General features: G+C 47.1%; 1 protein-coding gene across 3 annotated transcripts in view; it reads right to left on the minus strand.

Moving 5' to 3' along the window:
* The window catches only part of PPARA (peroxisome proliferator activated receptor alpha), a 99,253-nt gene that overhangs the window by 30,798 nt on the left and 54,984 nt on the right, over nt 1-13,471 (minus strand). For all 3 annotated transcript variants that reach the window (XM_009217507.4, XM_017945390.3, XM_021921668.2), the window contains one exon: nt 5,929-6,175. In XM_009217507.4, coding sequence (XP_009215771.1) covers nt 5,929-6,136 — 208 coding nt within the window. In that variant the 5' untranslated portion in view covers nt 6,137-6,175. The remainder of the gene's footprint in view (nt 1-5,928; nt 6,176-13,471) is intronic.

Here is a 13,471-nt window from a genome sequence, read left to right on the forward strand (position 1 = left end):
AGGAACTGGAACTCCCCCATATACTGCCAGTGGGAATATAAAATAGTATAGCATTTTCTAAGATTTTTCCGAAATGTTGGAAAAGATTTTGGCAGTTTCTTAAAAAGTTACACAAACACCTACCATCTGTTCCAGCCATCACACTCCTAGGTATTTATTCAAGAGAAATGAAAGCAGAGGTCTATACACAGACTTGTACATGAATGTTCATAGCAGCTTTATTTGTAATAGCCACAAGCTAGAAACAAACTCAAGGCTCATCAACAGGTGCGTGAATCAGCAAACTGTGCTATGTTCACACGATGGATGAAGAAGAATGAACTACTGATGCTTGCTGCCATGCAGATGAGTATCACAGCCATTCTGCAGAGTGAAAGAAGCCAGCCTAGAAAGAGTACGTGCTGTACGATTCCATTTATATAAAATTCTAGGAAATATAAAGCAATCTAGAATGATAGAAAGTGGATCAGTGGTTTACTGGGGGAGGGAGGCAGGGAGGCATGGGGCTGGGGAAAGAGTAATTAGAAAACAGCACAAGTGGCTGGGCGCAGTGGCTCACACCTGTAATCCCAGCACTTTGGGAGGCTGAGGCGGGCGGATCACGAAATCAGGAGATCGAGACCATCCTGGCTAACCCGGTGAAACCCTGTCTCTACCAAAAACACAAAAAATTAGCTGGGCGTTGTGGTAGGCGCCTGTAGTCCCAGCTACTCGGCAGGAGAATGGAGTGAACCTGGGAGGCGGAGGTTGCAGTGAGTCAAGATCGCACCACTGCACTCCAGCCTGGGCGACAGATAGAGGCTCCATCTCAAAAAAAAAAGAAAAAGAAAACAGCACAAGTAAACTTCAGGGGTGACAGACAGAGGCACTACTGATAGATGCAGGAGGCAGACAAGGGGGGAGTCCCCAGAGAATCTGCAACCTGCCCCATAAGTGTTTACATCAGATGCTTTTGTGCAGATGAGGGAACCTGCCCAGGGTTCCCTTGTCTGGACAGGCCCGCAACGGACGGGGACCCAGCTGGGCACTGGGAGAATGGGGTGGAGCCACGGGAAGTTCTCACCTTGCGCATTGGGGAGGAGCCTGGCCTCCAGCTCATGTGTGGTGGCCTGGTTATCAGTCTGTGAGCTGGGAACCCACTGGCAGGATCCCCTCTAGCTTTGCTGAGAGTTTTTCTCTTTTTTCCTTTTCACCCAATACTGCTCTCCTCACCCTTCTGTGTGTCCACGTGCCTAATTTTTCCTGGTCATGACACAAGAACTCAGATTTAGTTGAACTAAGGAGCAAAAATTCCGCATCACAATTTTGAGTGTGATGATGGTTTCACAGATGCGTGTGCGTGTACACGTATCAGACTGTAACCTTTAAGGATGTGCAGTTTATTGTATGTCAATTATGGCAATAAAGCCGGGAAGAAAAACCAGGGGTAAAAAGGTACGTTGGCCGAGTGAACCAGCCTCACCCATCCGGTTTCCTGGGTGTAAAGTTTAAAGTAAGTGCATTTAATATTCGGCCCTTCTGAGAGACCAGTCTACCTAACTAGGAATATTACCCAAAAGATCAGATCAGATACAAAGATGAAAGATCTAATTTACAAATAAGAAATAATCTTAAATAACCTCATCTCTCAGACTTCGCAGTAACAGTACAGTAAAACCCGGAAAGAAGCAAAGAGGTTTTAAGGATTGTGAGATGAGTACAAATGACCACATGTATGAATAAGAGCGAGGAAATGCTGGGAGGGAAATAAAAACGGGTTATCACCCCACTCGCTACTTCAAAGGCTAGTGGTCAAAACCAGGGATGTGTGTCCAGGACAATTCAGTGTGGTCACTTTTTATAAGTTCTCCTTTTTTTTCTTTTTGCCATAAAGTTCCTTGGAATTGGTTCAAAACAAATTTGGAACCCTCTCTCTCCTCCCCTGAACCCTTGATATTTATTTATTTATTTATTTAAAAACGGAGTCTCACTCTGTTGCCCAGGCTGGAGTGCAGTGGTGTGATCTTGGCTCACTGCAATCTCCGCCTCCTGGGTTCAAGTGACTCTGCTGCCTCAGCCTCCAGAGTAGTTGGGATTACAGACTGAGATTGCACCACTGCACTCCAGCCTGGGCAACAAGAGTGAAACTCTGTCTCAAAATATAAAAAAATAAAATAAAATAAAATATTTTATATTAATTGGATCATAAGAAATATGTCCTTAAGCTTAAGAGGTGCATGCCTCCATGCCCAGGTAATTTTTTTGCATTTTTAGTAGAGATGAGGTTTCACCATGTTGGCCAGGTTGGTCTAAACTCCTGACCTCAGGTGATCCACCCGCCTCGACCTCCCAAAGTGCTGGGATTACAGGAGTGACCACCGTGCCCCACCTGCTCTTAATTTATTTAGGTAGGAAGCACAGTTCAGTCTGTGGAATTGGGTTAAATGTGGCTTTTAATGGATTATATAGACCACAAGGCTAGTATGCAGGAAATTCTCAAGCCTTACCTCTGTCAGAACTTTCAGATGAGTTAAAAATACATTTTAGATTATAGTTCTTAATAATGACCTAAAATACGCTACTCTTAGAAAAGGATCCCTGCATCTAATTAGAAAAGCAGGGTTCTCTCCTGCATGAGGACCAGAGGGGTCAGAAGAGAGCACAGAATAAGGGGTCCTGTGTTTAAGCTGCCGGGGGAGGCGAGAGGGGGCTGGGCAGCCCTCCTAGCCACTGCCGGGAAAGAACTTTCCAGAGCTAGAGCCACACACCCACCCACTCCCGCAGCTCACACTAATTCCGTATTTCAGCACAAGCTCTAGAGTATATTTTATCCAGAGAAAAAAGCGTATCTTTGAACTCTTTTACTAGACAATGAACTATATTTTTCACCCTGGGGGTGGGGCTGGGGGAGCCTGCCTTCCCTAAAAAAGAAAGGCAAAAAAGAAAAACAAACAAAAGCAAAATAAATCTTTTCAAACCCATAAAGAAAAAGTTTTTCTGATAAATAGCACAAATAGTCAGTGAACAGTGAACCAGCATGGGGTGTGTCTGTGATGGGTGAAGAAAGGTCGCACATTGTGGGGTTAAGGGCTGGGTTCTGGGCTGGTGATCTCCGGCCAGTCAGGATGTCCTGGGGCCTGCCTGCTTTCCTCCTTCCTTAAATAAACATAGCAATGACCTCACAAGGCTGCTCTTGGGCTTAGGCAAGTCGAGGTGAGAGGTGTGTGGGCAGCCTGCAGTGCTCAGGAAGCAATGGCGGTCATTGTCAAAGCCATTAACCTGGGTTCGCTGCAAGCAACCTACCCAGGCCACTCAAGGCGCCACCTGATGCGGAGCCTTTTCCTTGCTCTCCTCCAGCCTCCCTGTCCCCTCCTGCACTGCTCTGGGGGCCATGATCTCCCTAAACCTTCACTCTCTCCACAGTGCTTATCCTCTGCTTAATGCGCCAGAAGAAAGGGAGTCAAAACTTGCACCATCTGTAAAGATCTGCCAGGGTCACTCCCAAAGCTGCTCAGTCACAAAGGCCCCCCAGAGTCCTCAAGGGCTCACTAGCCTCTTGCAATTCCTGATTGACTAAGCTGAGAACACTGCCACCTTTTACAAGGCACGATCACGCCAGCATGCAGAGAACAGCCCTCTAGAGCCAGCTGAGAGGCAGGGTCCAGGCCCGGGCGCTGTGTCTTTCTGGTTGTATGAACAGTGGCAAGTTACTTAATTTGCCTTGTTTTTTTTTTTTTTTTTTTTTTTTTGAGACGGCGTCTTGCTCTGTCACCCAGGCATTACAGGTGTACACCACCACGCCTGGCTAATTTTTATATTTTCAGTAGAGATGGGGTTTCACCGTGTTGGCCAGACTGGTCTTTAACTCCTGACCTCAAGTGATCTGCCTGCCTTGGCCTCCCAAAGTGCTGGGATTACAGGTGTGAGCCACCACACCTGGACTTTTTTGTTTTTTTTAAGACGGAGTCTCATTCTGTGGCCAAAGCTAGAATGCAGTGGCATGATCTCCGCTCACTGCAACCTCTGCCTCCTGGGTTCAAATGATTCTCCTGCCTCAGCCTCCTGAGAAGAGTAGCTGGGATTACAGGTGCCTGCCACCACACCTGGGTAATTTTTTGTATTCTTTAGTAGAGACGGTGTTTCGCCATGTTGGTTAGACTGATTTTGAACTCCTGACCTCAGGTGATCTGCCCGCCTCAGTCTCCCAAAGTGTTGGGATTACAGGCATGAGCCAAATTTCTTTGAGCTTATTTCAGTATAGTCACCCACTACACAGTGACATTTGGTCAACAACAGACCGTAAGTTCAACTGTGGTATCATGGTCCCATACGATGATAATACTGTATTTTTGCTGTAACCTTTTCTATTATATGTTTTGGTATGTGTAGACACACAAATACTTACCATTGTGTCACAGGGGCCTGTGCTATTCAGTACAGTAACATGCTGTACAGTGGTGTGGCCTGGGAACAACAGGCTGCACCGCAGAGCCTCGGTGTGCAGCAGGCTGTACCATCTGGGTTTAAGTGTACTCTATGACTTTCACACAATGATGAAATCGCTAAGGATGCATTTCTCACAACCTGTCCCTGTCATTAAGCAACATGACTGTAATACCCATGTACACACCACCCAGGTTTATCACACTGCTGGAGTCTTTTAAAAATATACAACCTAGAGAGAATTGGAGTCCCCAAGGGAGCCCTCCCCAATTCTCCCTCCGTCTCGTTCAGGAGGCGACTGAGTCCTTAAAGCTTGCAATATATGTATGTCTGTTTCCAACAGTGATGTACTAGATTGTTTAGTGTTAAAGATTTTACGTGGGCCGGGTGTGGTGCCTCAGGCCTATAATCCCTGCACTTTGGGAGGCTGAGGTGGGCGGACCACCTGAGGTCAGGAGTTTGAGACCAGCCTGGCCAACATGGTGAAACCCCATCTCTACTAAAAATACAAAAATTAGCCAGGCGTGGTGACAGACACCTGTAATCCCAGCTACTAGGGAGGCTGAGGCAGAAGAACTGCTTGAACCTGGGAGATGGAGGTTGCAGTGGGCTGAGATCATACCACTGCACTCCAACCTGGGTAACAAGAGCAAAACTCTGTCTCAAAAAATAAAAAAAGTAAATAAAAGATTTTACATTAATTGGATCTTAAATATATCATTAAGCTTGTTTATTTTCATTTGATGTTTCTTAATTTTTTTTTTTGTTTGTTTTAAAGACAGGGTCTCACTGTCACCCAGGCTGCAGTGCAGTGGCAATCATAGCTCATGGCAGCCTCGAGCTCCTGGGCTCAAATGGTCCTCCTGCCTCAGCATCCTGAGTAGCTAGGACCACAGGCATGCGCCACCATGCCTGGCTAATTTTTTTTTAATTAAAAAATGTTTTTGTATAGATGGGGCCTCAACATGTTGGTTAGGCTGGTCTCGAACTCCTGACCTCAAGTGATCCACCTGCCTCAGCCTTCCAAAGTGCTGGGATTATAGGCGTGAGCCACCGCGCCTGGCGTAGTCTGTTCTTTTAAATTGCTATGAAGTATGCCACTGTATAAACGCATCCCAATTTATCTGCTTCCCTTTGACGCACGTCCAGCTTGTTTCCCATCCTTCCCTCTTACCAACAGTGCCTCCATGCAGACCCTTGCACACGTCTCCTCTTAAAAATGTCTAGCTGTCCCCCGTGGGCTTGCTGGGGTTAGGGTCTGTGTACTTTAGCTGCTCCCTGTGACTGAATCTCAAGCATTGTTTGATGCATGCATGGTTTTCACAAGAGGTAGCACCGTGAGCCGTGACACGTGCCTTCCAGGGCCCAGTGGCACTGGAGGTGATGCCTTACCACCTCCGAAGGTTTCCTTGCAAAAAAGTGTGACTTATTTTCCAGCTAAAAATAACAGCTTTCTTTAGGAAGAAACATTTCTAAATAAAACTTTCTAGGAAACAGCACACTTACCCGTGATGACCGAGCCATCTGAGCCAGGACAGCTTCCTAAATACTGGTATTCTGTAAAACCGAAGCTTCCAGAACTATCCTCGCCGATGGATTGCGAAATCTCTTGGATGTTTCCCATTTCTTGCAGGAATTCTTCAGATAACGGGCTCTCTAGATCGCCAGCCTCGAGTGGGGAGAGGGGGCAGAGCGGGCTTTCTGTGTCCACCATCCTGACTGGATGGTGTTGGTTGTGCAGCCAAGCTCCAAGCTACCGGGAGGAAAGAGAACAATTGATAAGGTTGACGTATAGCAACATTCACTTGTTTGTTTGATTGATTGATTGATTGACTGGCGGAGTCTCGCTCTGTCGCCCAGGCTGGAGTGCAGTGGTGCGATCTCAGCTCACTGCAAGCTCCACCTCCCGGGTTCATGCCATTCTCCTGCCTCAGCCTCCTGAGTGGCTGGGACTACAGGAGCCCGCCAGCACGCCTGGCTAATTTTTTTTGTATTATTAGTAGAGATGGGCTTTCACCACATTGGCCAGGCTGGTCTCGAACTTCTGACGTCAGGTGATCCGCCTGCCTTGGCCTTCTAAAGTGCTTTGATTAGAGGTGTGAGCCACTGCGCCTGGCCACTTGCTTGTTTTGAAATGCAACGTCATTTATCATCGAAGATACGCCTGAATTCATCATCTAAACAGGAACAGTGCTGAGCCTCTCCTCTGGGCTTGGCTATTGATCAGCACGCTGTGAAAGTGAAAACCTTTAAACAAAATGTTGTAGGAGCCGCAGACCGAGGGCCAGGACTCACTCAGCCATCAGTGACTCAGCAGCTGTGCGGAGCTCCATACAATGTGTTTGAGGTGCTGGGGACACAGCGGAGACACAGATCCCTGGGCTGGGCACAGTGGGTCGCGCCTGTAATCCCAGCACTTTGGGAGGCCAAGGCGGGTGGATCACTTGAGGTCAGGAGTTTGAGACCAGCCTGGCCAACATGGCGAAAGCCCGTCTCTACTAAAAATACAAAAATTAGCTGGGTGTGGTGGCAGGCGCCTGTAATCCCAGCTACTCAGGAGGCTGAGGCAGGAGAATCGCTTGAACCTGGGAGGTGGAGGCTGCAGTGAGCCAAGATCGTGCCATCACACTCTAGCCTGGACAACAGAGTGAGACTGTGTCTCAAAAACAAACAAACCAATAAACAAAAACAAACAAAAAAAAAACAGGGCCGGGGGCAGTGGCTCATGCCTGTAATCCCAGCACTTTGGGAGGCCGAGGCAGGCGGATCACGAGGTCAGGAGTTGGAGAGCAGCCTGACCAACACGATGAAACCCCATCTCTACTAAAAATACAAAAATTAGCCCGACTTGGTGGCGGGTGCCTGTAATTCCAGCTACTCAGGAGGCTGAGGCAGGAGAATCCCTTGAACATGGGAGGTGGAGGTTGCGGTGAGCTGAGATTGCACCACCGCACTCCAGCCTGGGCGACACAGTGAGACTCCACCTCAAAACAACGACGACAACAACAACAAACAAAAACCAGATCCCTGCTCTCAGAGAGCCTCCCTTGTAACTGGGACACAGACGGTGAACAAAGAAACGAATGCACATGTGGAGTGTCCGGGGTGAGGCCAGGGAAGTTCACACTGATTAGGGGGCAGGAGATAACCTCAGGGAATGAGGGGGCAAGCTGTGTAAATGTCTTGGGGGAGAATGTTCCAGCAAAGAGAACACCAAGTGCAAAGGCTCCAGCCAGGACTGAAACATGCTGGCACACTCCAGGAACAACAGGCAGCCAGTGTGGCTCAGGCTGCCCATGGGGCGCAGGGAGCAGGGCCAAGCCGGTGGCATGTGTGCTGGGTGTGACATCCACTTGGGTGTGCTCTCCCTGTAGCCATGAAGGCAGCTCATGCAGGGGGTCCTCGACTGTGATGGTATGGCCAAGAATACTTTGTGGAGTCCAAATAAATCTAACTGGGTGAGTCTCAGACAATAGTGGGCTGTTTCAACTAGCAAAGCGAACAGCATTTCCATAGGGGTACAGTGACAAAGCAGCGGTTCTTCCCAGGTTGGTCTGTATCATGCTGTCACTGAAACATCTTAAACCACTTCCTGGGACCTCCAAATTGAAGCCCAGTCTCCTGAGCACACTGTTCCAGCCCTTCCACATCTGTCCCTACCTGATGGTACACTTGTCACCATTCTTCTACCTCCTGGAAACCCAGCAGCACCGAGAATTGCTTTCAGGATTTCACGTCTGCACCTTTGCCCAGGTGCCACCTGCCTGAACCGCCCTGCCCACCACTGCCTTGTAGAGGCTCTGCCTTGGGTCCACCTCCCTGAACCCAGCTGAGTCATCAATCGCCCAACGAGGCTGACTAGGTGACCTTTAGCTTCCAGAACTATCTTCCCTTCTGAAAATGGTCACATGATGCCCACAGATCACATCACGGAGAGGCTCAGGGGGCATGTGCTGCCACCAGCCACTGTCAGGGCAGCCGTCATCACATGGTGATTACGGAACGCCAGACTCTCCAGATGGAGTGAAGAATACTGTCCCAAAGACAATATTAATCCATTAAATGCATTTGCGTAAAAATACGTTCACATCTGAGGTTTGCTTAATGTAAACAACAGCTTTTAGTGCGGTGAAGAAGGGATGCTTTGGCTTCCTCTACCAATGAAAAATAGATACCTTTCATCCACTTTTGTGAAATTCACATCTTATGTTTGGAATTCTGGCAATAAATCATCAGAGTTCACAGGGAAATCATCAAATAGCACACAGGGAAAAATAACAGAGAACTGTTAACCTTTCATAGGGTTTAGAAGACTTTCTTTCTCTATAACCTATTAACTTAAATCAGGTGGTGAATCTGTACAGATTTTCTGTCGTATTTTATTCTGCATTCTGTCTGAAGGGAGATTTTTTTTTCAAATGGCAAGAAACATAATGGGGTAAGCAATACTTAAAATGTTTTTCACTATGAACAAAAAGTTCAAAAGTTGCAGTCACTAACTGACTATTAACCATGAAGTTCATTCCAATAGAAAGCAAGTAGCTAGGGCTGGGCATGGTGGCTCATGCTTGTAATCCCAGCACTTTGGAAGGCTGAGGTGGGCAGATCACTTAAGGTCAGGAGTTCTAAACCAGCCTGGCCAACATGGTGAAACCCCGTCTCTACTAAAAATACAAAAATTAGCCGGGAGTGATGGTAGGTGCCTGTAATCCCAGCTACTCAGGAGACTGAGGCAAGAGAATTGCTTGAACCCAGGAGGTGGAGGTTACAGTGAGCCAAGATCGTGCTGTCACACTCCAGGCTAGGAGTTAAGAACAAGACTTTGTCGAAAGAAAGGAAAGAAAGAAAGAAAGAAAGAGAGAGAGAGAGAGAGAGAAAAGAAAAGAAAAAAGAAAAGAAAGAAGGAAGGAAAGAAAGAAAAGAAGGAAAAGAAAGAAGGAAAGAAGGAGGAAAGAAGAATGGAAGGGAGGAAGGGAGGAAGGAAGGAAGGAGAGAAAGAGAGAAAGAGAGAAGGAAGGGAGGGAAGGAAGGAGGGAGGGAGGGAAGGAAGGAAGAAAGGAAGGAAGGAAGGAAGGAAGGAAGGAAGGAAGGAAGGAAGGAAGGAAGGAAGGAGCTGGGGTCAGGAGTGGTGGCTCGCACCTGTAATCCCAGCACTTTGGGAGGCTGAGGCAGGCGGATCACTTAAGGTCAGGAGTTCGAAACCAGCCTGGCCAACATGGTGAAACTCCATCTCTACTAAAAATACAAACAAATTATCTGCGCTTGGTGGCAGGTGCCTGTAATCCCCAGCTACTCTGGAGGCTGAGGCAGGAGAATCGCTTGAACCTGGGAGGTGGAGGTTGCAATGAGCTGAGATCACACTTTTGCACTCCAGCCTGGGTGACAGAGCAAGACTCTGTCTCAAAAAAAAAAAAAAAAAAAAAAGAAAGTAGCTTGGCAGAGACTGTGTGGGCTGTGGCCACCTCCCTTTTTCCCCCATCGTGTTCTCAGCACTGGGGTGGAAAATGCGTGTGACCTATCCCTTTTATCCCTGCTAAATAATATTCTCTCTTCTGGCCAGGAGCATCAACCAATATAACAATGTTAGTTTCCTTGTCATTACATTCAGGGAGTTTCAAAATTTCACAATTTCGTCATTTTTAGTTGCTTTTAAACAATACCTGGGATTAATTTAGAGAAACACTGGTCTTGCCATGAATGAAGAGCTAACCAAGATACAATCTCTATATAGAGTGAAGCAACTCTGGCCAGAGGGACTGGCTTTGTACAGATCATTGAACAATTGGCCCTTCCTTGCTCCCAACAAGAGCAGATAAGGAACAGTTGCCTTTGGATGCATTCCCCAGATAGATAGCAGAGGCCAAACGGGCACCTCCCCACCCTGCACACCCTCCCAGCATGCTCCCCTGACACCACTGGAGCTTCTGATCAGGAGCAGAATATCCCGGGGAAGTCCCCACCCCTTCCTATTACCCACATGACACGCCACTGCCCAGCTCATCTAGAAGAGTGAACCAGGCTGGCCAGTTCCTGTGTCCTGTGCCCCAAATGCTCAAGGGGAGGCGGGGGCGGGGGATCAAGACATAACCAACCATCTCTTTTCTCAACAACTGCAAACTCTGGTCCAGGAGGCAAGACAATGCAAACAGCACTGAATTAGATCTTCAGTTTCATAGCACAGATAGAGTCTCACATAAGCTGAGAGGTGAGGGACAGGTGGAGTGGATAGGGTGTTGGGAAAAGGTAGGGCTTCTCTTCTCGTCCCAGCAATGATGGAAGGTTCTGCCTGATCCTCTCATGCCTTCCTTACCTGAGACCTTTTACATTTCTAAATTCATAATTTTCTTTCCCTTACAATTTATTTTTTATTTTAAAAACTATTTTAAATATTTGTGGTACACACTAGGTGTATATATGTATGGGGTACATGAGATGTTTTAGTATAGGCATGTAATGTGAACTAAGCACGTCATGGGGAATGGGGTAGCCGTGCCCTCAGGCATTGATCCTTTCAGTTACAAACAATCCAATTATACTCTTTATTTAAAAATATACAATTGGCCGGGCGCGGTGGCTCAAGCCTGTAATCCCAGCACTTTGGGAGGCCGAGACGGGCGGATCACGAGGTCAGGCGATCGAGACCATCCTGGCTAACACGATGAAACCCCGTCTCTACTAAAAGATACAAAAAACTAGCCGGGCGTGGTGGCGGGCGCCTGTAGTCCCAGCTACTCCGGAGGCTGAGGCAGGAGAATGGCGTGAACCCGGGAGGCGGAGCTTGCAGTGAGCCGAGATCGGGCCACTGCACTCCAGCCTGGGCGACAGAGCGAGACTCCGTCTCAAAAATATACAATTAAGTTGTTATTGACTATAGTCACCCTATTATGCTATCAAATAGTGGCCAGGCGCAGTGGCTCATGCCTGTAATCTGAACACTTTGGGAGGCCAAGGCAGGTGGATCACTTGAGGTCAGGAGTTCGAGACCAGTCTGGTCAACATGGTGAAACCCGGTCTCTACTAAAAATACAAACATTAGCCGGGTGTGGTGGCGCGTGCCTATAATCCCAGCTATTCGAGAGGCTGAGGCAGGAGAATCACTTGAACCTAGGAGGTGGAGGTTGCAGTGAACCGAGATCATGCCACTGTGCTCCCACCTGGGCGACAGAGTGAGACTCTGTCTCAAAACAACAACAACAACAACAACAAAAACCTAGTGGGTCTTATTCATTCTTTCTAGTTTTTCATACCTATTAACCATCTTCACTGTCCCCTAACCCCTCACCACCCTTTCCAGCCCCTGGGTAACCAACCTTCTACTCTCTCTGAGTTCAACCGATTTGATTTTTAGAGCCCACAAATAAGTGAGAACACGTGAAGTTTGTCTTTCTGTGCCTGGCTTATTTCACTTAACATAATGATCTCCAGTTCCACCCATATTGTTGTAAATGACAGGATCTCATTCGTTTTTACGGCTGAATAGTACCGCATTGTGTATATATATCACATTTTCTTTATCTATTTGTCTGGTGATGGACACTTAGGTTGCTTCCAAATCTTAGCTATTGTAAACAGTGTTGCAACAAACATTGGAGTGCAGATATCTTTTTGATATTTCCCTTCCAATTTAAATGTTAGAGCTGCGTCTTGTATACATCATAAGCTCCAACTACTGAGATTCTATTTTTAGGTCTTACTAACTAAACATTTATCAATCAAAATATTCCTTTGAGAACTATGAAACAGAGTATATGAAAATTGTAGAACATTTAAAAATAGACAAATACAAGAAGAAGTAGACATCAAATTATATCACTGTTTTATGTTACCTGAGCACAGGACAGGTGCAAACACTGGAAGGATTCTAACAGTAACTCATAACTAACACCAAGGTATTTTCTGTATCACCAGCTCTTAGATGCATGACTGTTTGGAAGATTAGGCTAAAATGAGTTATAAATGGGAGAAGCAGCTCCTCCTTCATGAAACCCTTTCACCTCTAGATTCCCACAGCATCTTGGGCCCAATTCTGGTGTAGTCCTGATTATCTGTGCTGTTGAAACTTTTTACATGCCTGTCTCTCCTACTAGACTGTATGCTTTGTGAGGCAAGGGAATGCATTTGCCTAATCTTTGCATCCATACTTCTAGCACAATCCCTGCTATGTAGCAGGTGTTCAATATCTATTTCTCTCTTTTTTTGCTTTTGAGATGGAGTCTCGCTCTGTTGCCAGGCTGGAGTGGAGTGGCATGATCTCGGCTCACTCGGGTTCAAGTGATTCTGTTGCCATTTCATGGGTACAAGTGATTCTGCTGCCTCAGCCTCCTGAGTAGCTGGGACTACTGGCGCGCGCCACCACACCCGGCTAATTTTTTTTTTTTGAGACGGGGTCTCGCTCTGTCGCCCAGGCTGGAGTGCAGTGGCACGATCTTGGCTCACTGCAAGCTCTGCCTTTTGAGTTCATACCATTCTTCTGCCTCAGCCTCCTGAGTAGCTGGGACTACAGGCATCCACCACCATGCCCAGCTAATTTTTTCTATTTTTTAGTAGAGATGGGGTTTCACCGTGTTAGCCAGGATGGTCTCAATCTCCTGATCTCATGATCCGCTCGCCTTGGCCTCCCAAAGTGCTGGGATTACAGACGTGAGCCATCGTGCCCGGCCAATTTTTGTATTTTTAGTAGAGACAAGGTTTCACCGTGTTGGCCAGGATGGTCTCGATCTCTTGACTTCATGATCTGCCCGCCTCAGCCTCCCAAAGTGCTGGGTTTACAGGCATGAGCCACCGCGTCTGGCCTCAATATCTATTTCTAACGATCGGCACAGAAGGAGCTCTCGGGAATTACTTACTCCAGGAGTAACCTGGTGACAGTCCATGAGAATTCACCTCGGCTCTGTCTCTGCAGCCACAGCCTTGTCACCCAGAGGGCAAAGCGGCACACACAGTGTGTCCAAAAACTACAAAAATGTAATGGATATCTAGAACAGAAGTCAAAGGGGTTCTGCGTGGGAAAGGTGATCCAATTTGCAGAGTGAATTATAATCATCATAGG

Source organism: Papio anubis, chromosome 16 (assembly GCF_008728515.1).
Source record: "Papio anubis isolate 15944 chromosome 16, Panubis1.0, whole genome shotgun sequence".
Classification (NCBI taxonomy): domain Eukaryota; kingdom Metazoa; phylum Chordata; class Mammalia; order Primates; family Cercopithecidae; genus Papio; species Papio anubis.